This window comes from Puntigrus tetrazona, chromosome 3 (genome assembly GCF_018831695.1).
Source record: "Puntigrus tetrazona isolate hp1 chromosome 3, ASM1883169v1, whole genome shotgun sequence".
Classification (NCBI taxonomy): Eukaryota; Metazoa; Chordata; class Actinopteri; order Cypriniformes; family Cyprinidae; genus Puntigrus; species Puntigrus tetrazona.
The window spans coordinates 502436-526206 of record NC_056701.1 but is presented as its reverse complement, the minus strand read 5'-3'; the positions used below and the strand labels follow the sequence as shown (position 1 = coordinate 526206).

Here is a 23771-nt window from a genome sequence, read left to right as displayed (position 1 = left end):
GATCAGTACTCGGGTGAGGGCTCCCTCCGGTGGCGGTTAGAGAGCCACAGAGGTGCTGTTTGTGACAGTCATAGATATGATTTGTCTTCAATGACATTTTTCATGTTGTCCCAAACCAGTGAAAAGTTTTGTTCACCTTCAGAAATAGAGATGCAGCGATTTATAAATTTTTCAGAACCGATCTTATCCAGTCTGATACAATCTCTGAAACATTTTATGTAGAAATAAAAGTGAATAAGCTTAGGACTAAATTTGGTAAAACGGTGCACATTGCTCTTTGTATTGTTGTAAAACACATTCATGAAAAAACAAGAAAATACGTGTGTGTGTATAAATATATACCATGAAAAAAGGGATTACTTTTAAATCTGTGGCACAGTAATGAAGGCAGCAAAAAAGACAGATAGGACAGAACAAGAGACTATTAATAATCCTTTGCCTACAGAAGTATTATAATATGAAAGGCTTTAATACAGAGCGACACAAAGCGTGTTTGTGCATCCCGTGCCTCAGAAGACTTGAAATATATATTTATAAAACTTTAAACAACAACAACAGAATAATATCTGCACTATATGACCGATACCTGATCCTCAGGAAATTACCGTATCAGAGCCTTTAGATGAAAACCAGGAGGCTTGAGACTGTCGAGCTGAAGAGAAATATGAAACATATCGTCATGGTCATCTGTCATCAGTGCTTCAACTGACAAGAACAGTTTTTCAGCAGAAAGAAAACAAAAATAAGAACTTAATCAATAGCCAGTGTGTGTATGATTTGACTTTTTTTATATTCACGTCACAATTCAGTGCATACATGTATATAAAATTATATTAGGAACAACACAGGAAAGTTATATATTTATGAAAACTATTTATGTAGATATGATGAATACTAATACTAATAATATGTCAGTGTGTCCCATTTTAGATTAATATGAAGTATAATTTAATGACCTGTTTTAAATGTGACATCTGTGCTTTTCTGGGGTCTCATGAAACGTGTTTTCTTTGCTTTGAGTTCAGTGTAAGTTTCTACAGTTATCAAAACATTCAGTTCATTAACATTTAAAGTCGAATTGAACAAATCTTTAATATCAGCTGAAAACCAGAAACAAAACACAGAGATATCACAGAGCTGATTACATCTGGATTACATCATGCAAAATAAAAAGAAACTCATTTCTCATTTTGTTCCAGATTCTCTGATCAGACTGAAAGTAGGAGATTTCTTCAGAGACTCTTCATTAAAGCAGCAGAGATTGAGACACAGACAGGAGAACAGATGCTGAATCTGTTAGTGTCTTTCTGCACCAGCTCTTATGATTATGAATGGACTGACATATTTTATGATACTGATTTCCTGCTGGATCTTTTCTCTCACGTGAAGATCTATGAGACTCAAACAGGCAGGAGTTATCTTCCAGCATTACAGTCAGTATTTCAGTCTCCTGATGAATGGATCATAGATCTCTCAGAGAGAAAGATCTCCATCCTCCTGGAAGTGCTGAAGCTCCAGAAAGAGAAGAAAGCAGTAGATCTGAGAAGATGTTCAGAGGAAGAGAGAGAAGTGAAGAGTTTCCTTCAGTGTCTGCCCTACATCTCACAGCTGAGGTGAGAACATCTCTGCTCTCTTACAGTTCTTATGAAATATGATTTCTGCAGAATATTATTCAGCCTTGCATTAAGAAAAGATGGAGTTGAGTCTCCAGACTGTGTGTGGTGCCTCCATCTAAATGAAGACGGAGAGTCTGAGGATTCAAGTGTGTGTGTGTGTGTGTGTGTGTGTGTGTGTGAGTGTGTGTGTTTGTGCGCATTTATATGTGTGTGTGTGCGTTTATGTGTGCGTGCGTGTCTGTGTGTGTGCGTGTATGTGTGTGTGTGTGTGTGCGTGTATGTGTGTGTGTGTGTGTGTGTGTGTGTGTGCGTGTGTGTGTGTGTGTGTGTGTGTGTGTGCGTGTATGTGTGTGTGTGTGTGTGCGTGCGTGTCTGTGTGTGTGCGTGTATGTGTGTGTGTGTGTGTGCGTGTATGTGTGTGTGTGTGTGTGTGTGTGTGTGTGTGTGTGCGTGTGTGTGTGTGTGAGTGTGTGTGTAAAATCCTTTTAAATACTTCTAGTAGAACTCAACACTGATTCCTGTCAGACTCTCAAAGTCCTTAATTTCTTCAATTCAGCTTATTTTAATTTAATTTCAAAGAAGACTTTGGATGCAAAAAACTTAATTTGCCTGTAAATGTGTTTAACAGTGTGTGACACAACGGTAAACATTTGTGGCTTAAAAAAAGGCATTTACTTATATATTCTTTTATTGATTTATCAAGGTTTGCTGCATGGTTAAAATCTTTCATTCAGAAATAGGCCTGATGCTGATGTGAAGGGTTTACAAAGATTATAATAAACTGTTAATAATCTGTGAATGAGCGTCAGTTATTGTAGGAGAAATAACCAAAATGAACATTCATAAACATGTCCTCATATGAGTACACCTAAAATCTACTTTATTACACATTTTAAGAGACAAAACTAATTAATAGAGAAAGAATTATATTTTAGTGTTCTATCAAATATATATATATATACACACAGACACACACACAGACACAGACACACAGAGACACACACACACACACACACACACAGAGACACACACAGACACAGACACACAGAGACACACACACACACACACACACACACACAGAGACAGAGACACACACACACACAAAGAGACACACACACACACACACACACACACACTCACACCCTTACACACACAGAGACACACACACACACACACACACACACACACACACACACACACACACACACACACACACACACACACACACAGACACACACACACACACACACACACACACACAGACACACACACACAGAGACACACACAGAGACACACACACACACACACACACACACACACACACACACAGACACACACACACACACACACACACACACACACACACACACACACACACACACACACAGACACACACACACACACACACACACACACACACACACACACACACACACACAGACACACACAACACACACACACACACACACACACACAGACACACACACACACAGAGACACACACACACACACACACACACACACACACACACACACACACACACACACACACACACACACACACACACACACACACACACACACACACACACACACACACACACACACACACACACACACACACACACACAGCTGTGGTAAAGACAAACCTGTTCTCTTACAGTAAGATTGATTATTAAAACATAATTACTTACATACTTGTTCTGAACGAGCCTCAAGAAAATATTGTTTCTTCATAAACACAGATTTATCAGAAATATCATCCATTGCTCTGCTTTTCTTCTCAAATATGATCAGATCTGATCCTGGGTCTTCTTGGTGAATTATTTATTTGTGTGTCTGATGTAAAGCTGTATATTACAGTCGTCTCAGATTAATGAAGTGTTTGGTTCTTGATTGTGTTTTATCAGGTTCTGGTTCACTGATGATGAAGAAAGGATGTGTTCAGTCAGATTCCTGCTGAATCTCTGTGTTGCTGCAGAAGAAACTGACAGAAATACAGGAACAAGATTCTCCAGTCTGCTGTTATCTGTGTGCAGCTACAAAACATTCCCTTTTGATGAAGAGATTTATTATCATTATGATGATGTTCAGACTGATTTCCTGCTGGATCTTTTCTCTCACGTGAAGATCTATGAGACTCAAACAGGCAGGAGTTATCTTCCAGCATTACAGTCAGTATTTCAGTCTCCTGATAAATGGATCATAGATCTCTCAGAGAGAAAGATCTCCATCCTCCTGGAAGTGCTGAAGCTCCAGAAAGAGAAGAAAGCAGTAGATCTGAGAAGATGTTCAGAGGAAGAGAGAGAAGTGAAGAGTTTCCTTCAGTTTCTGCCCTACATCTCACAGCTGAGGTGAGAACATCTCTGCTCTCTTACAGTTCTTATGAAATACAGACATGGTCAGAATCTCCACTAATAAAAGAAAACACACAAAGGATGGCGTTCATGTATCTATACACAGAGTGACCTAAATGTAAAAGAAGTCGTACGACATATTCTCTATCCACCTTCCTTTACCAGAAAAAATGATCAAATAAAAAGATAACTACAAAAAGGTGGTAAGAATCAAGAACGTCAAAACAAAACCATGTGGCATAACTAAACGAGTAAAATGACCGAAAAAAGAATCTCCATTCAATCTTTCCAGCGTCCTTTTATCTGTCAGCGCAAGCTTTACTGGATTGGTCAGCGTCACATGACTTAATGATTGACAGCTTCGTGGACCAACCAGCAGTCGAGAGAGACGGAGAGAACACGAGAGAGAGGGAAAACTCAGACACGCTCATAAAGACATCTATAGACTTTAAGAACAAACTCGTCTGCAAGGAAAAACAAAGAAAACACATAGAAACTAAACTCTGGACGATAAGAACCCAACACATTAAACGATGTTTAAATAAATGCTGAACATCGTTGTGTTAAAGCAGTCTTCACTTACTCATAAAGCTGTGCTAAAAATATTAAGAATAACTACACCAGTCTTCACACAAACACTGTAAAGTTCTGTTTGTTATAAATGCTCTACAGTTTTATGGACTGTCACTTTAAATTGATTCTGATTCTGTCAATGCTTTTATTGTTTATCAGCTGGAAGAAAACTTACTCTGAAAGTAATTCTAATGATATTGTTCCTCTGTGCTGCTGCTGTTATTACTGTGACACAGACAAATTATTAAAACATAATTACTGACATAAATTACTGACTTCATGAACACAGATTTATCAGAAATATCATCCATTGCTCTGCTTTTCTTCTCAAATATGATCAGATCTGATCCTGGGTCTTCTTGGTGAATTATTTATTTGTGTGTCTGATGTAAAGCTGTATATTACAGTCGTCTCAGATTAATGAAGTGTTTGGTTCTTGATTGTGTTTTATCAGGTTCTGGAGGTTCTGGAGGATTCCTAATAAAGAAGAAAGGATGTGTTCAGTCAGAGTCCTGCTGAATCTCTGTGTTGCTGCAGAAGAAACTGACAGAAATACAGGAACAAGATTCTCCAGTCTGCTGTCATCTGTGTGCAGCTACAAAACATTCCCTTTTGATGAAGAGATTTATGATAAAGATGATGATGATGTTCAGACTGATTTCCTGCTGGATCTTTACTCTCACGTGAAGATCTATGAGACTCAAACAGGCAGGAGTTATCTTCCAGCATTACAGTCAGTATTTCAGTCTCCTGATCAATGGATCATAGATCTCTCAGAGAGAAAGATCTCCATCCTCCTGGAAGTGCTGAAGCTCCAGAAAGAGAAGAAAGCAGTAGATCTGAGAAGATGTTCAGAGGAAGAGAGAGAAGTGAAGAGTTTCCTTCAGTGTCTGCCCTACATCTCACAGCTGAGGTGAGAACATCTCTGCTCTCTTACAGTTCTTATGAAATATGATTTCTGCAGAATATTATTCACCCTTGCATTAAGAAAAGATGGAGTTGAGTCTCCAGACTGTGTGTGGTGCCTCCATCTAAATGAAGTGTGAGAGTCTGAGGATTCAAGTGTGTGTGTGTGTGTGTGTGTGTGTGTGTGTGTGTGTGTGTGTGTGTGTGTGTGTGTGTGTGTGTGAGTGTGTGTGTGTGTGTGTGTGTGTGAGTGTGTGTGTGTGTGTGTGTGTGTGTGTGTGTGTGTGTGTGTAAAATCATTTTAAATACTTCTAGTAGAACTCAACACTGATTCCTGTCAGACTTTCAAAGTCCTGTAGATGTGTTTAACAGTGTGTGACACAACGGTAAAGATTCCCTTCTTTTTTAACCTCCTCAACACTTAAACTCTCTGTTATCAATCTCTTTTAAACCCCTCTTTGTTATCCTTAACATTTTCTTAAGTATCTGTTATTTAATTACACATTTTTTCTCAGCACCTGTATTTAATTAGAGCTACTTCTAGAGTTCTGTTACATGTAACTAGTTACTCCAGACGCTGGTTAAGATTAACCACTGGTCAGTGAAATGCTCTTTGGTTCAGCAGAGTCAGAAAAAACAGGTGAAGAGATGAATCATTAATAACTGCAAAATAATTAAGAATTAGAGTGTCAGAAAAAAAAGAAAAAACATTAGCAGCATGAAGAAGTGTTGTAAAATACATTAAGACTTCTCTTTCATAAGCTTCATGAGCAGATAAGTTGAACTTTAATTCATTTAGACCAGCTAAAATCAGTATCTTACCCCGTCACACTAACAGACGTTTATTATCTTATTAAAGTCTACAATGACAAAATTGCTTTTAATAAACACCTTAATTTTATTAATAATGTTTTTTTATTAAGGTTTTTTTTTCTTATTTAAAATTAATGCTTAGTTTGTTTTTTATTACTGAAATATATGTATACATACACACATGTAACTTTTTTTTTTTTTTGGAACAACCACAACAACAAGAAAAAGGAGTACACTTATAAAAATAATCTCTTCCCAGCCCAAATTATTATAAAGAAAACAGAGAGAAAGAAAAAAAAGGGTGAAGGGGGGGTAAAATAATTTATAGTAAAGTAAAAATAAACGTCAATTTATTAAAAAATAAAAATAAAAATTCAGTATCTATAACCAGGTATAGTCTCAATGAAAGAAAGCAGAGGATTCCACAATTTATAGAATGAATTGACAGAATCACTGATAGAGTATTTGATATTTTCCAAACGTAAGAAAGATATCATATCTTTCAACCAAGAGAGATTGGGAGGGGGGCAAGAGGATTTCCAGGGTAACAGTATACGTCTTTTGGTTATCAATGAGGCAAAGGCTATAATATCTGTATGGTGCTTCTTATATGAACCATCAACAGGAGATATTCCAAAAAATGCTGTTATTGGACAAAACACTAAGATCAAAAAAGAGGACCAGTAAGAGTTCAGAATATGGTCTGCTGGGGACAACAAGCATCCTATCCTCCTATCATCTTCTGATAAACAGAGTTTTTTTAATTTAGCTTTAGTGAAATGGATTCTGTGAACAACTTTAAACTGAATGAGATTTAAGCGAGCACAGATACAGACAGAGTTCATTTTGGCTAAAAAAGTGTCCCACAGCTCCTCGTCAATTTCCTGTTCTAGCTCCATCTGCCAGGTTTGTTTGAGTGTAGAAAGAGGAACGAGATGTGAGGGCTGAAGCAGGTCATAAATGGAGGAAATGCGGTTCAGAAATTTTGGTAATATTTCTTCAATTAAAGTATTCTTAGGCTGCTGGGGGAAAGTATAACGCAATTGAAAATAACGGAATAAGTTTGATTTAGAGATTTTATAATTACTTAACTAATCGTTAAATGACCCAAATGTGTGATCAAAGAACAGATCCCGGAACTGTATTAAACCCTTTTCACTTAGCTGTGAGAAAGTAGAATTTCTTTTCAATTTGAAGTGATTTCGGAACTGTTTCCAGATTTTTAGTGAAGAGAGTACAATCGGGTTTGTGGTGAATTTAGTGGGGCATCGTAGATTGGGGTCAAAAACCGATGCGGGTAATGAGGATGATACGCAGGAAATGGCTTCCATCCTACACCAAGTGATATCTGGGGAATTACACCAAAGATATATTTTTTTGAATATTAGCTGCCCAGTAATAAAAAAGAAAATTTGGAAGTGCAAGACCACCATCCTGTTTGGCTCTTTGAAGTGTTAACTTCCAAACTCGTGGGGGTTTACCAGCCCAAATATATGAGGATATGATGGCACCAAGTGACTTAAAACAGGAAGCGTCTGAAACAGAAAAAGCATGCATGGAAGGATATTTATTTTAACTGACTCCATCCTGCCTACTAACGATAGCAGAAGATTATTCCACTGTAGAAGATCTGCTTTAATACAGTCTATTAATTTAGTCAAATTTTCATTTTACAAAGATTTGAAAGATTTTGAGATTTGAATCCCTAAATAACGAAAACCAGTAAAAGACGTGTAAAACGGAAGTAACGTCGGGCTGATTTGTTTTGCCAACGCGTTAATTGGAAAACATTAGAGCCAAACTCATTTAACAAATGCATTATGTTATTCATACAGTTAAGAGGATCTGAGATGTATAGCAAAAGGTCATCAGCATATAATGATACCCGATGTTCCTGTTCTCCTCTACTAATACCTGAAAACACTGAAGATGATTTCAAGGCTATAGAGAGAGGCTCAATAGCCAAAGCAAAGAGGAGAGGTGAGAGTGGACATCCTTGACGGGTACCCCGAGAGAGAAAAAAATAGACATTTCAGAGTTTGTTTTCACACATGCTGAGGGACTGGAGCACAATAAACGGATCCATGATATGAATTTAGATCCAAATCCGAAATTTTGTAGGACTGTGAATAAGTAATCCCACTCCACTCGGTCAAAAGCTTTCTCTGCATCCAGCGAGATGACCATTTCTGGCTTTGATGACCTGGATGGAGTAAGGACCACATTCAGCAGCCGGCGTATATTGAATGATAACTGGTGGCCCATTATAAAACCAGTTTGATCATCTGATATAATGGATGAAAGATGACACTCTAAACGTTTGGCTAAAACCTTAGCTAATAGTTTAACAGTCATTTAACAGTCACTTTAATAGTTATTATTAATTAGGCTAATTGGTCTGTAACTGCCACATAGTTTAGGGTCTTTGTCCTTCTTTAATTTTTTTTAATGAAAAAAAAAGCTTGTCTTAAGGATGGTGACAAGAATCCTTGGTCCAAAGAGTGATTGTACAATTCTAATAGAATGGGGATAGCTGATTAGAAAACTTTTTGAAGAATTCAGTTGGGAAGCCATCCGCCAGGGCCTTGTTGTTTTTCATGGTTGCGATGCAAGAAGTTAACTCTTCCAAACTAAGAGGTGCGTCTAGGCTACTGACTGCTTCTGAGCTTAATTTGGAATATCTAAATGAGAGAGAAAATCATGAATAGCATTAGTGTCTGAGCAGGCTTCTGATTTGTATAGCCTAGAATAAAAAGAAGCAAACTCCAAATTTATTCTGACTGGATCATTGATAAGATTATTTGAGGAGTCATAAACCTGTGAGATTAATTGAGAAGCCCGCTGATGTCTGAGCTGAGATGCCATGAGACGGCTAGCTCTCTCTCCATGTTCATAGTATGTTGCTCTTGTGCGATTTAGCAGAAATTCTGCTTTATTGGTTGTCATTAAGTCAAATTCAGTTTGTAGTTTAAGCCGCTCCGTCTCTAAAGCCGTGTTTGGTGACCTGGCATTTAATCTGTCCAACTCTAAAATTTTATCAATTAATTTCTGCTGTTTTAATTCTCTGCATTTGGTCCAATATGCACTAAAAGAGATTATCCTTCCCTGTGTGTATGCTTTGAATGTTTCCCATAGCAGTGATGGCGACACAGACTCAGATTTGTTGGTGTCTAAAAAAAAAATCTATATTAATCTATAGAAATATATTCCCAAAATTCCTTGTCAGCCAATAACCTCCTATTGAGCTTCCAGTTTCCAGCATGTTTACAAGAATTTTGAGGGAACAAGAGATCCAAAATGTGTGGGGCATGGTCTGAGATAATTATTGCAGAATATTCTGTAGATTTGACTAAAGATAAAAAAGCTTTATCTATTAAAAAAAATCAGTACGTGAATATACATGATGGACATTCGAAAAGAAAGAAAACTCTTTTGCAGTTGGATTGAGAAATCGCCAGGGATCTACACACCCCAACTGATCCATTACAGAAGGTCCTAGACATTGAAGTAGGAGCTGATATCCTTGGCTGAGAACGGTCCAAATTCGGACTTATTGTGCAATTAAGGTCCCCGCCCAAAATAAGGTGGTGAGTATCTAAATTTGGAATATAGTGTAGTCATAAAGGCCGGGTTCAAAATTAAATCAAAATTAGGGGCATAGACGCTTACTAATATAACAGGGGTCTGATATAGAGTCCCTGATACTATTACCTAACGCCCACCAGGATCAGAGATTACACTGTTTGGGACAAACTTTATACGTTTGTGTATTACAATGGCAGTACCTCTAGATTTACTATTAAAATTTGAGTGAAAAACCTGACCAATCCATGGCTTACGTAATCTGTTCTGATCACACAGCTTGAGGTGAGTTTCCTGTAAAAAGACAATATCCGTAGACATACTTTTTAAATGCGAGAAAACTCTTGATCTTTTAATTTGACCGCCAAGGCCTCTCACGTTCCAGGTAACAAATCTGATAGTATTGCAAGTAAGCCCCTCCACGTTAACTTTAAGAATACTGATTTGTTGTTATAGAAAAACAGCATATAATGATGATATATTAAAAATAATAAAATGAGCGAAAAGATCTTTGAGACATATGAATAGGTGAGAATTAAGAATAGAAAGGGAAACAACAAAACAAACAAAAGAAAAGAAAAAGAAAAAAAGGGGGGTCTGGGGGATGAACCTACTATACTTACAACTCTGAAGCTCGTCTTTTGAACATGAAGAGATGCCAGAACACCCATTTACACCACCGATTAACCACGTAAAACTGTCCACTCCAAAAACTTCAATTGACACCTTGCTAAACCTTAGGGATACATGAGAAACACAAACCTTAAACATATTAATAACGTATCCGTCTAACTTTCCTCAAACTCGGACGTACTGCAATAGAACGAGAGCTTTAACTGGAAGCATTATCTCGAAGTACCGCAGTATAAACAGTACCTTGTAGGGTTTCCACACCTAATTTTAATTATGATTATGATAATTGTGAATTATCACTTGAATTCGCTCTTAATTCAAGTTTGGGGAATTGAATCTTAAAAGATTCACGTAGTATGTAATTCAAATACACCTTTAAATCACCTAATACGTCCAGCGTTTTAGGGCAATTTAAATGTATGTTACCAATATGAATTTACTCTGTGATCAGCAAAATAAATCAATTGGATTCTTCGCTTTACCTCGAGCCGGTAACAACGGATCTGGGCATGAGTTTGACTTTCCAGTTACATAACACACAAACAAGAATTCGTAATAATGAAACACAATTTATTAAACAGTACCTACTATTTGACAAGACTACACTGAGAAGACTAAACATAAACACACACACACACACATGCATTCATACACACATTCACGGGTTGGAAGGGAAATGGATAATTGTCTGTCCAAAGTCTGTTAGCTAGTTCTGAGATCGCACTAAGAGCACCAACAAAGCAAAGTTAGGTTTTAGCTTGCTTATATGTGTCTGCGCCGATTCAGTCAAGAGATGAAAAGGTAGTTTTACCACTCGGCTTGTCTGGGGAAATCCGGCGTGCTGATTGGGCAGGCTCGTCCGTGGGATGACGTGGTCGGGCTTTCCTGGGCCGTTTGAATGAAGTCTCTCTAGCTTGGTGGTTCGCTTTGGATGAACCGGGTTGGTTATGGAAAGGGCAGTGAGTGTCCGTGGAGTGATGTGACGGAGCGGACCGGAGTCGAGGGTATCGGGTCGTTCTTGTTCAGAGTCTTCTAACTTCTCCCAGTTCGAAGTTTCTCCGTTTCTTGGCGATTCCTGCAGCGACCGAATTCCCTGCGACTCCTGTGGTTCGAAGCAGTTCTTCTCGACTCGACTCCGACTCTTCTCAACTCAACTCAGAGAGCTCTGTTCCTGCGTTTTGAGGTGCAAGTTTTGGGCCGTGCCCTGGGCAGTTGTCCAATCCCGAGGTCGAAGGCGTGTCCACGCCTGCTTTCGACTCCGGTTTCGTGCATACTTTATCCCAGTTAGAATTGACATTCTGCACTTCTGTTCCTTATCAAAAGCTTATAAGTGGAATACACTGTTGTGCATTGCACAAACACACATATTCATTCACCACGATATTGGAAACATCGTAAGCTTCAATTTGATATCAAACATGCATTATCTAGCGCTTATGGAACGCTCTCTGTTAGAGGATTATTTAACGAGTATATAGCGGTTCCTACATACATCCTAAAACATTTATGAAGCAGTTATTTACAGATGAACCTTTATTTGTTTGAAAGGAAAGCATTTAGATTGTTCGTTTAGTAGTTTTATGTGTGTCCTGGCAGTTCCTTTATTGTAGCGAAAAGGAAAAAGGCGCGCTTTTAAGGAATGTATGTTGGGACAGAGCAAACCTCCTTGGGGGGGTTTGAAAGTGTGAGGCTGTCCTGGCCACGTTGATTCACCGCGGGAGTCTTATCACCTTTTGACTTGGTGGCTTGGTAGAACTGGTCCCAGGTCAGTGCACAGAACGGGTTATCGCGCTGTCGACCAGATGTTGCGTTTTCAATCATCCCAATCTTGACGTGGGTACTCTCGGATTGGCCGAGCTCACTGCCGCGACAGTCCCTTGAGAATGTTTGGTAGACTTTGCGGCGCTCTGCATCGCTCTGTGGACCATCTTGATTGCCTTTATGGTCCGGGGTGCGGAGGATGCGCGATTTTACGACCTGGTTCTAGAGCGATTCCCCCTTTTATGGTTCGTGTCTGTTCCTCGAGGCCCCACAACCTGTTAAAGTCATCCTTCCATCGCGGCAATACAGTTTAGTCTGTAGTTCCAGTTAGTTAGTAAAGTTCTGATAAATGAACGACTCTGCAGCTATTTAGAAGTGATCTCTAGATCTCTAGTCATGTCCTTTCTGAACTTTTCGAGCTCCTTGACTAGAGATTGGGTTGTGGGATTGTGGATCCGCTATCCGCCATTTTGCTGCTTTCTTGACAAGTCTGAGCCTGTTGAGTCTGTCCTCGTTGATTTTCTCATTTTACGATTATTTCAATGATGTAAGGTTTCACAAGTATAGAAACTTTCCAATCTGCTGTTAAAATTAGGTGTATTCTGATGAGATTACATGAAATAATGCGGAGCGTAGACACCGTGCGTCTCAACCCCTCATTATCAAACCGGACGTACACAAATGCTTAGTTTATGGTTCACTGTGTTTTTCTGAAAAAATGTAATCACTAATATAAAACTAAAAGATGACCGTTTTGTGAAGAAACGTAGATCTTTTGGGTCCTCTATTGTAGAGTCAGTCTGCACTCAAACCTCTCCTGGTTTATTTCTTGATCAAAACACATTCACACAGTTATAGTTACAGCTGTGTGTGAATACTCTTCATATCTGTGGATGTTTGAGCACAAATGATGGGTGTATTTATGGAGATCCAAACATCAGATGCTAAATGATAGCTGATGATAAGAGCTAACTGTTGATGATGTGTGTGAGTACATCAGGATTATTAATTATTCTTACATTCTCCATCACGTTCACTGAATTATGGATAGTCTGTGTTGATTTAACCTCATATGAGGACAATATCTCTGAGACGTTAGAGTTTTAGTCTGGATTTCCTTTAAAGAGCACTTTCAGAGCTTCTTGAAATGATTGGATGTTTCACCATGAACACTTCTCTCCGTGGTCTTCAAAAATGTCTGAAATGACACTTTTATTTGAATATAATGTTTATTTTTTACCGGTTAACCATTAATTGACCGTTTTGACCCGTTAATACAATCAGTTAAACGGATTAAAAGGCATTTATTGATTTTTTTTTTTTTATTGATTTATCAAGGTTTGCTGCATGGTTAAAATCTTCATAGCCCATAAAAAACGTGTTCTTTAGAGAAAAAAACATAAGTCACATTTTCATTCAGAAATTGGCCTAATTAGATTAGATTAGATTCAACTTTATTGTCATTACACATGTACAAGTACAGGGTAACGAAATGCAGTTTAGGTCTAACCAGGAGTGCAATAAGCAGCAAGTGCAGGATATAGGTACAAATATAAATATAAGTTACAAAGATAAATATGTGATATGTACAAGTTAAATTACAGATGGGAAGGGGGAATTTACAGTGATTATGTGTAAACAATTTACAGATCGTTATGTACATAAGAAAGAGCAGGATATACAGGATATGTATAGACAATTTTACAAGAGTATGTACAGTGGATATGTACATACATTTACAAAGATATATACAGTGGAGTGCAATGAATGTTAACAGTGCATTTTGTATTTTTGTTTTTAATGGGGTGGGTGGGGCAGACATCAGTGGGGTAGGAATTCAGTAGTGAGACAGCTCTGGTAAAAAGCTGTTCCTCAGTCTACTTGTTCTAGTCCGGGGAATCTGAATCGCCTGCCGGATGGCAGGAGGGAAAACAGTTTGTGGGCAGGGTGAGAGGAGTCCTTAAGAATACTGCGTGCTCGGCGCAAACAGTGTTTCTTCTGGATGTCCTCAATGGATGGAAGTGGAGTTCCTGTGATGCGCTGGGCAGTTTTCACCACCCGCTGCAGTGCCACGCTCAGCAACAGAGCAGCTCCCATACCAGACTGTGACACAGTTTGTTAGGATGCTCTCTATTGTACAGCGATAGAAGTTCACCAGGATGGCTGAGGACAGCTGGTTCTTCTTAAGTTTCCTCAGAAAGAATAAACGCTGGTGAGCCTTCTTGACCAGGCTGGAGGTGTTGGTGGTCCAGGACAGATCCTCCGAGATGTGGGTTCCCAGGAACTTGATGCATGAGACAGGCTCCACAGCAATCCCATTAATGTGGATGGGATCATGTGAGCCTCTTCTCACCTTCCTGAAGTCCACAATGAGCTCCTTGGTTTTGGTGGTGTTAAGGAGCAGATTATTGTCTTTGCACCACGTGGCCAGATGCTGGACCTCTTCTCTGTAGGCAGTCTCATCGTTGTTGCTGATGAGACCGATCACCGTAGTGTCATCTGCAAACTTGATGATGGAGTTAGATCCAAACACAGGCCTGCAGTCGTGGGTGAAGAGGAGTAGAGGAAGGGGCTCAGCACACAGCCTTGTGGTACACCGGTGTTGAGAGTGATAGTGGTGGAACAGATGTGGCCTGACCTAACATGCTGAGGTCTGTTGGTCAGGAAGTCCATAACCCAGTTGCACAGTGAGGTGTTAATGTCCAGATCTCTGAGTTTGGTGATTAACTTAGAGGGTATGACCGTGTTGAATGCTGAACTGAAGTCAACAAACAGCATCCGTGCGTAAGTATTTTTGTTGTCCAAGTGTGTGAGTACGGAGTGCAGTGCGATGGAGACTGCATCCTCAGTGCTCCTATTGCCTTGATAGGCAAACTGGTGGGGGTCCAGTGTGGAAGGCAGAGAGTCCTTCAGATGTGACAAGACTAGTCGCTCAAAGCACTTCATAACGATGGGTGTGAGTGCTACAGGGCGGTAGTCGTTTAGGCACACTGGGCTAGAGATTTTTGGCACTGGCACAATGGAGGTGGATTTGAAGCATGTTGGTACAGCTGCTTGGGCAAGGGACATGTTGAAAATGTCCGCGAATACCCCAGCGAGCTGCTCTGCACATGCCCGTAGTACGCGTCCAGGGATACCGTCTGGTCCAGCAGCCTTGCGCGCGTTGATCCGGCTTAGTGCAGTGTAAACCTCTGAGGAGGTGAGTGTGATGGGTGGGTCGGTTGAGGGGGTGATATTGGTGATCGTTTCATTATTGTCCCTCTCAAAGCGAGCATAAAAGTCATTAAGCTCGTTCAGAAAGAAGACATTAGGTGCTGTGGGGGTGGAGTGGTTGGGTTTGTAATCACTGATGGCCTGGATGCCCTGCCACATGCGTCGAGGGTCAGAGTTGGTAAAGTGCTCCTCTAACTTCAGCTTGTAGCAGTACTTGGCCTTTTTGATGCCCCTCTTCAGATTTGCCCTGGAAGTGCTGTAGGCCTGTGCGTCACCTGATCTGAAGGCAGTGTTGCGTGCTTTCAACAGAAGGCGCACCTCCTTGTTCATCCATGGCTTCTGATTTGGGTATGTGGTGATCTGTTTCTGGGTAGTAACACTGTCTATGGTGGTGTTGATGTAATCCAGAACAGAGGAAGTGTAGTGGTCTATATCCGTGTGAGAGCCACAGGTAGCCTGGGAAGCAAACATACTCCAGTCTGTGTGTTGAAACCTGTCCTGGAGTGTGGAGTCAGCCCCCGCTGGCCAGACTTTGATGGTTCTCACTGATGGCTTCACACGGTTGATGAGGGGGGAGTACTTGGGGGTGAGGAACAAAGAAAGGTGATCCGATTGTCCTAGATGGGGGAGGGGGGTCACAGCATAGGCTTCAGCCATGTTTGTGTATACATGGTCCAAAGTTCTGTTTCCTCTGGTGTGACAGAAAACGTTTTGGTGAAATTTAGGGAGGACTGCCTTCAAGTTAGAGTGATTAAAATCCCCCGCAACAATAAATGCAGCCTCCGGGTGAGTAGACTGTTGTTTACTGATGGCTGCATGAAGTTCGTTCATAGCAAGCTTGGCATCAGCATCGGGTGGAATATAAGCAGCAGTTATGATGGTGGATGTGAACTCCCGAGGCAGATAAAACGGTCTACTCTTAACCATGAGAAACTCTAGGTTGGCTGAGCAGTGTCTCCCAACGATAACAGAGTTTGTGCACCAAGCATTGTTCATATAAATGCACAATCCCCCGCCTCTGGTCTTACCGAGTCATCCGCGCGTTCTGTCTGCCCGAATGTGTGGTGTCCAGCTATGCTGATAGCATGGTCTGGTATACTGCTGTTTAGCCATGTTTCGGTGAAGATCATGACATTGCAGTTCTGAAGTTTTTTGTTGTCTCTGATGCGGAGTCGAATCTCGTCCATTTTGTTCGCCAGTGACCGTACATTGGCAAGGAAAATGCTGGGTAAAGAGAGCCGATGTGGTGTTAGCTTTAGCTTAGCTCTTAGCCCTCCGCTGATGTGAAGGGTTTACAAAGATTATAATAAACTGTTAATAATCTGTGAATGAGCGTCAGTTATTGTAGGAGAAATTAACATCCATAAACATGTCCTGATCAGATCTGATCCTGGGTCTTCTTGGTGAATTATTTATTTGTGTGTCTGATGTAAAGCTGTATATTACAGTCGTCTCAGATTAATGAAGTGTTTGGTTCTTGATTGTGTTTTATCAGGTTCTGGAGGTTCTGGAGGATTCCTAATAAAGAAGAAAGGATGTGTTCAGTCAGAGTCCTGCTGAATCTCTGTGTTGCTGCAGAAGAAACTGACAGAAATACAGGAACAAGATTCTCCAGTCTGCTGTCATCTGTGTGCAGCTACAAAACATTCCCTTTTGATAAAAAGAGTCATAATCAGAGTGATTTCCTGCTGGATCTTTACTCTCACGTGAAGATCTATGAGACTCAAACAGGCAGGAGTTATCTTCCAGCATTACAGTCAGTATTTCAGTCTCCTGATCAATGGATCATAGATCTCTCAGAGAGAAAGATCTCCATCCTCCTGGAAGTGCTGAAGCTCCAGAAAGAGAAGAAAGCAGTAGATCTGAGAAGATGTTCAGAGGAAGAGAGAGAAGTGAAGAGTTTCCTTCAGTGTCTGCCCTACATCTCACAGCTGAGGTGAGAACATCTCTGCTCTCTTACAGTTCTTATGAAATATGATTTCTGCAGAATATTATTCACCCTTGCATTAAGAAAAGATGGAGTTGAGTCTCCAGACTGTGTGTGGTGCCTCCATCTAAATGAAGACGGAGAGTCTGAGGATTCAAGTTTGTGTGTGTGTGTGTGTGTGTGAGAGTGTGTGTGTGTGTGTGTGTGAGTGTGTGTGTGTGTGTGTGTGTGTGTGTGTGTGTGTGTAAAATCATTTTAAATACTTCTAGTAGAACTCAACACTGATTCCTGTCAGACTCTCAAAGTCCTTAATTTCTTCAATTCAGCTTATTTTAATTTAATTTCAAAGAAGACTTTGGATGCAAAAATACTTAATTTGCCTGTAAATGTGTTTAACAGTGTGTGACACAACAGTAAACATTTGTGGCAAAAAAGGCATTTACTTATATTTTTTTTCATTGGTCTATCAAGGTTTGCTGCATGGTTAAAATCTGACTCATAAAAAATGATGTTTAGCTATAAACAAATTTCGGGAGGAGCGCGCACTGATAATTAACGCAGCTGGCTTCTCGTTTCCTAATCACGCAATTATCCAACCAGAGCAAGAGAAGCCTACTATAAATTCGCACAAGCCTCTTACCTCGATATCTCGTTTCCGAGCATGGTATTCAGCATGTCAGAACAAGACCAATCGCCAGAAACCTACGAAATCGAGGACGCCGAGCCCTCCACGACTCCGCTGAGCAAGCACGCTAACGCCCGGCCCGGAACTTCAAACGAGCGCGCGGCTTCGCCCAGAGGCAGAAAACTAACGCAAGTGACTATCCATTCGCCAACGCGATTAAGATCACGTTCGCCTCCACCTGCCAGGCGTCCTCAAGCTTCCCCAGCTTCTCCCTACCGTGCAGCTTTTCTTCCGCTCCATCCGCAACAAAATGGACAATTCGGCTTTGCGTCAAGCACTGCATAAACGCCGAACATTCCGTTCTCCGCCGCGCTAACAAAGCCGAGCTTCTCTCGCTGTACTCGACTTATCAAACAGGCGCAGCTTCGCCAAACATTTCTCCTCCAGCCAAAGAAAGGAAACAACTAGAAGAAGCCGTAATTCTCCCGGGGAAGACCGAGAAGTCAGCATCTGCACCTGTATTAAGCCTCCGCCCACCAGGAGGCGGCAGAAGGCTCCCAGCTATTGCTAGCAAAGCCCAGGACCCAAACACCAGCAGCTCTTCCTCCAGTTTCCAGCAAACAACCCACGCAGCAGGCACCACGGCTCCAGCCCCCACAAGCCATCAGCCTAGCCTGTACCCACTTTGTTCATTGGATCAGTTGAACCCATACCAACAGTACTCTGCCCAAGTCTCTCCCGACCATGCCTGGCAACCAGCCCCCAATCCACTGTCCGTTATTTACCAGCCTCAAGTTTCTCCTATTCCTCCAGGACCTAACTCGTCCATTTCTGTTCCCACAGCCCAGCCAGCCATAGGTGCCAGCACAGGCACACAGATGCCTCCACTGACGATCCCAGTCGTACCACCTCCTATTCCTCCTCCCCTCCCCTATTTTTCTGCTACCAGTCTGAACCCAGGTTCAAGACCCCCCCGCCCCCATCATCTTTACACACCTATTCTTCTTTACCTCCTATCTTTTCCACTCTTTCCCCTAGATCCCCTGCCATAGCCGCCGTGAGCACCAACCCACCCCCACAAGTAGCTCCCATGAGTTACCCCCGCCATCTCTCCCTTGCCCACCACCCTTTCTCAGTATCCACTGCTAACCCCTTTCTATGCCCTCAAATGCACTTGACCGACCCCACCCCTGTCCCCAATTCCATCAAAGCACAGATCCTTGCAGAAATCCAGGATGCTGGCACCAGAAGCGGAACCCTATGCAACCCAGGTGCTTCTCTTTCCACAACTAATATTCCAGCGAACCATCCTTTAAGGTCCCTCCTCGAAGCCTCCCTCGACTCAATCCTACAAGCAGTTTCTCACAGAACCCTGCAATCTTACCTGACCGCTTGGAAATGCTTTAAATCTTTCCAGGCAAGGTATAACCTCCAATTCCCTGATTTTTCCTGCTATCCATCACTTCTTTCATCTCCTTTTCTTAACACCTCAAAAAACCTGCAAGTCAGTTCTATTAAGGGCTACTTGAGTGGTATCCAATTTTTCCATAAACTCATCCACGGCATCGCCTCACCTCAAATAACCAATGCTCAGACTTCACTTTTAATCAAGGGCATCCAAAGAAGGCATCCCTCCCGATCCGACTCAAGGATGCCCATCACCCTTGAAATTCTCTCAAAATGCATATCCACCCTCCATGAGAGGCTACTCTTCTATCCATACTGCTCGCACTCTCGATGCAATGTTCATTCTGGCCTTTTCCGGTTTCCTCAGATGTTCAGAATTTACAGTCAACTCCAGATTCGACCCAAATATTCACCCCACTATTTCCGACCTATCTATCGTAGACCACGAAACCGTATCCTTTTTCATCAAACAAAGTAAAACGGACCAGACCAAAAATGGGCATTTCATATATATTTTTAACCTCCAAACTCCCACTTTTCCCCTTCAAACACTTCTAGCTTTCCTCCAATACAGGAAATCCCAAACTAAAACTCCACTCGACCCTCTGTTTACAGATGATTCCAACCACCCCGTATCTCGATTGTGGTTCCAAAACCACCTCAAATCAGTCCTATCTTACTCCGGAATCCCATCAAAAAATTTCTCCACACATTCCTTCAGAATAGCGGCAGCCACCACTGCAGCAGAGAAAGGTCTCTCCCAACAGCAAATCCAAACCCTCGGCCGCTGGTCTTCTAACGCATACAAAAGCTACATTCGTTCAGACCAATCACTCATCAAAAAAGCCCTCCAGACCCTAACCAGTCCCAACAGAACTCCAAACCTACCACCCCCGCAGGGGATCACCCAAGGCACGGCATCACTCCTTCTACAATGGCCAGCTCTCGCTGTATACGACCAAATACAAAATCCGCCACCGCAGCGGCCACACCAAGCAGGAACATCGCACCCACCGCCCTGGTCAGCTCCCGCTATAGACGTTTGTATACAAAATCTGCCACAGGAGTGGCAATGCCAAGCAGGAGCATCGCATCCACTGCCGTGGACCGCTCCCGCAGCAAACGACCATATACAAAATTCGCCACTGCAGTGGCCAGCTCAAGCAGGAGCATCGCACCCACCGCCATGGACCACTCCCGCCGTAGATGACCCTATACAAACCTGCCACCGCAGTGGCCAACACAAGCAGGAGGACTGCACCCACCGCCGTGGACCGCTCCCGCCGTAGATGCTAATACACTACCACTGCCTTAACAGCGGACCACTCTAGCTAGAGTACTGCACCCACCGCTATGGACCGCTCCCGCTGTACACGACAGCATACAAAACCTGCCACCGCAGTGGCCAACACAGGCTGGAGCATTGCACCCACCGCCGTGGACCGCTCCGCTGTAGATCATGGTATACAAACCTGCCACGCGGTGGCCAACACAGGCAGGAGCATTGCACCCACCGCAGTGGACCGCTCCCGCTGTAGATGACGGTATACAAAACCTGCCACCGCGGTGGCCAGCACAGGCAGGAGCATTGCACCCACCGCAGTGGACCGCTCCGCCGTGAAGCGATGGTATAAAACCTGCCACGCGGTGGCCAACACAGGCAGGAGCATTGCACCCACCGCCGTGGACCGCTCCCGCTGTAGATGACAATATACAAACCCGCCACCGCAGTGGCCAACACAGGCAGGAGCATTGCACCCACCGCCGTGGACCGCTCCCGCTGTACACGTCAATATACAAACCGCCACCGCGGTGGCCAACACAGGCAGGAGCATTGCACCCACCGCCGTGGACCGCTCCGCCAGAGACACACACTCGCACTCCACTGCTTCTAGCAGCAGACCGCATAAAAGCGGAGCTTTGCACCCACCGCCGTGGACAGCTCCCGCCAGAGACGGTCGTTCACACATGCTGCTATTACAGTGGACTGCTCTAAGCCGGAGCTCTGCACCCACCGCCGTGGACCGCTCCCGCTAGAGACGCACACTCGCACCCACTGCTTTAGCAGCAGACCGCAAAAGTCGGAGCTTTGCACCCACCGCCGTGGACAGCTCCCGCCAGAGACGGTCGTTCACACATGCTGCTATTACAGTGGACTGCTCTAAGCCGGAGCTCTGCACCCACCGCCGTGGACCGCTCCGCTAGAGCGCACACTCGCACCCACTGCTTTAGCAGCAGACCGCAAAAGTCGGAGCTTTGCACCCACCGCCGTGGACAGCTCCCGCCAGAGACGGTCGCTCACACATGCTGCCATTACAGTGGACCGCTCTAAGCCGGAGCACTGCACCCACCGCCGTGGACCGCTCCCGCAAGAGACGCTCACTTGCACCCACTGCTTTTAGCAGCAGACCACAAAAGCCGGAGCTTTGCACCCACCGCCATGGACAGCTCCGCCGGAGCGATCGTTCACACATGCTGCTAATACAGTGGACCGCTCTAGCCGGAGTACTGCACCCACCGCCGTGAACCACTCCCGCTAGAGACGCTCATCTTAACTCACAACATTTTCATGCCCATTCTCCTACACCCACATAAAATCATCCTAATACCATTCCAATTTCAACTAACATATCCATGCTCATCCTCCTTTTTAGCTAAGCTAGTAGCTTTTTTGGGGGGCCGCTTACACGTGTTTTTGGCTGCTGTCTTAATTGGCTTTTTTGGGGGGCACTCGAGGATCGGGTTGGACAACGAGCCCTGTCCGCTTTCACGGACAAGAGGAAAAAACTCTGGACTCAGTAGTCCACCAATTTCCGAGCCCTCTCCCTGACAGCACGCCAAACACGCTTACTTTTTACCGTTACTATGATTAATTATATGTAAGTGCGAACTCGTGAAATGTTCTTTAGAGAAAAGGAAAAAAACATAAGTCACATTTTCATTCAGAAATAGGCCTGATGCTGATGTGAAGGGTTTACAAAGATTATAATAAACTGTTAATAATCTGTGAATGAGCGTCAGTTATTGTAGGAGAAATAACCAAAATGAACATCCATAAACATGTCCTCATATGAGTACACCTAAAATCTACTTTATTACACATTTTAAGAGACAAAACAAATTAATAGGGAAATTATATTTTAGTGTTCTATCAAATATATATATATACACACAAACAGACACACAAACACACACACACACACAGACACACACACACACAGACACACACACACACAGACACACACACACAGAGACACACACACACACACACACAGAGACACACACACACACACACACACAGACACACACACACAGAGACACACACACACAGACACACTTAATTACATACTTGTTCTGAACGAGCCTCAAGAAAATATTGTTTCTTCATAAACACAGATTTATCAGAAATATCATCCATTGCTCTGCTTTTCTTCTCAAATATGATCAGATCTGATCCTGGGTCTTCTTGGTGAATTATTTATTTGTGTGTCTGATGTAAAGCTGTATATTACAGTCGTCTCAGATTAATGAAGTGTTTGGTTCTTGATTGTGTTTTATCAGGTTCTGGAGGTTCTGGAGGATTCCTAATAAAGAAGAAAGGATGTGTTCAGTCAGAGTCCTGCTGAATCTCTGTGTTGCTGCAGAAGAAACTGACAGAAATACAGGAACAAGATTCTCCAGTCTGCTGTCATCTGTGTGCAGCTACAAAACATTCCCTTTTGATGAAGAGAGTTATTATGATGATGATGTTCAGAGGGATTTCCTGCTGGATCTTTGCTCTCACGTGAAGATCTATGAGACTCAAACAGGCAGGAGTTATCTTCCAGCATTACAGTCAGTATTTCAGTCTCCTGATAAATGGATCATAGATCTCTCAGAGAGAAAGATCTCCATCCTCCTGGAAGTGCTGAAGCTCCAGAAAGAGAAGAAAGTAGTAGAGCTGAGAAGATGTTCAGAGGAAGAGAGAGAAGTGAAGAGTTTCCTTCAGTGTCTGCCCTACATCTCACAGCTGAGGTAAAGTAATCCAGTTCAGAAAAAACAGAGCTGCTTACAGTTACAGTTGCTGACGTCAAGCTGGAAGGACATTTATCCAGCAATATTTCCTTTTATTTTTATCAGAGAAGGTTAGCTCTAATGGTTAGCAATGTTTTTTGATGATAAATTATAAACATCATTACAAATTTTATGATCATAAACTGATTATTTAAACTGTTTCTCAAATTTACATTTAATTATATTTACAGTGGTTTAGTGGTTATATGCTGATAAAAGAAGGTGCAGTTGTTCAGGTCTATGAGGGTTCAAGCTCTGTTCATCACTGATAATAAACTCACACTTGATCTGAATAATAAACAGCAG

General features: G+C 42.3%; 1 protein-coding gene across 11 annotated transcripts in view; it reads left to right on the top strand.

The window, feature by feature from the left end:
* The window catches only part of LOC122329724, a 28982-nt gene that overhangs the window by 1543 nt on the left and 3668 nt on the right, over positions 1–23771 (top strand). The window contains exons 2-7 of one of the 11 annotated variants that reach the window (XM_043226296.1): positions 1200–1295; positions 1390–1613; positions 3526–3969; positions 5000–5458; positions 16949–17389; positions 22974–23426. In XM_043226296.1, the coding sequence (XP_043082231.1) occupies positions 3554–3969; positions 5000–5458; positions 16949–17389; positions 22974–23426 (1769 nt within the window). In that variant the 5' untranslated portion in view covers positions 1200–1295; positions 1390–1613; positions 3526–3553. Of the gene's footprint in view, positions 1–1199; positions 1614–3525; positions 3970–4999; positions 5459–16948; positions 17390–22973; positions 23427–23771 lie in introns of all 11 variants that reach the window. The other 10 variants (XM_043226288.1, XM_043226246.1, XM_043226209.1 and 7 more) reach the window with 10 other exon arrangements.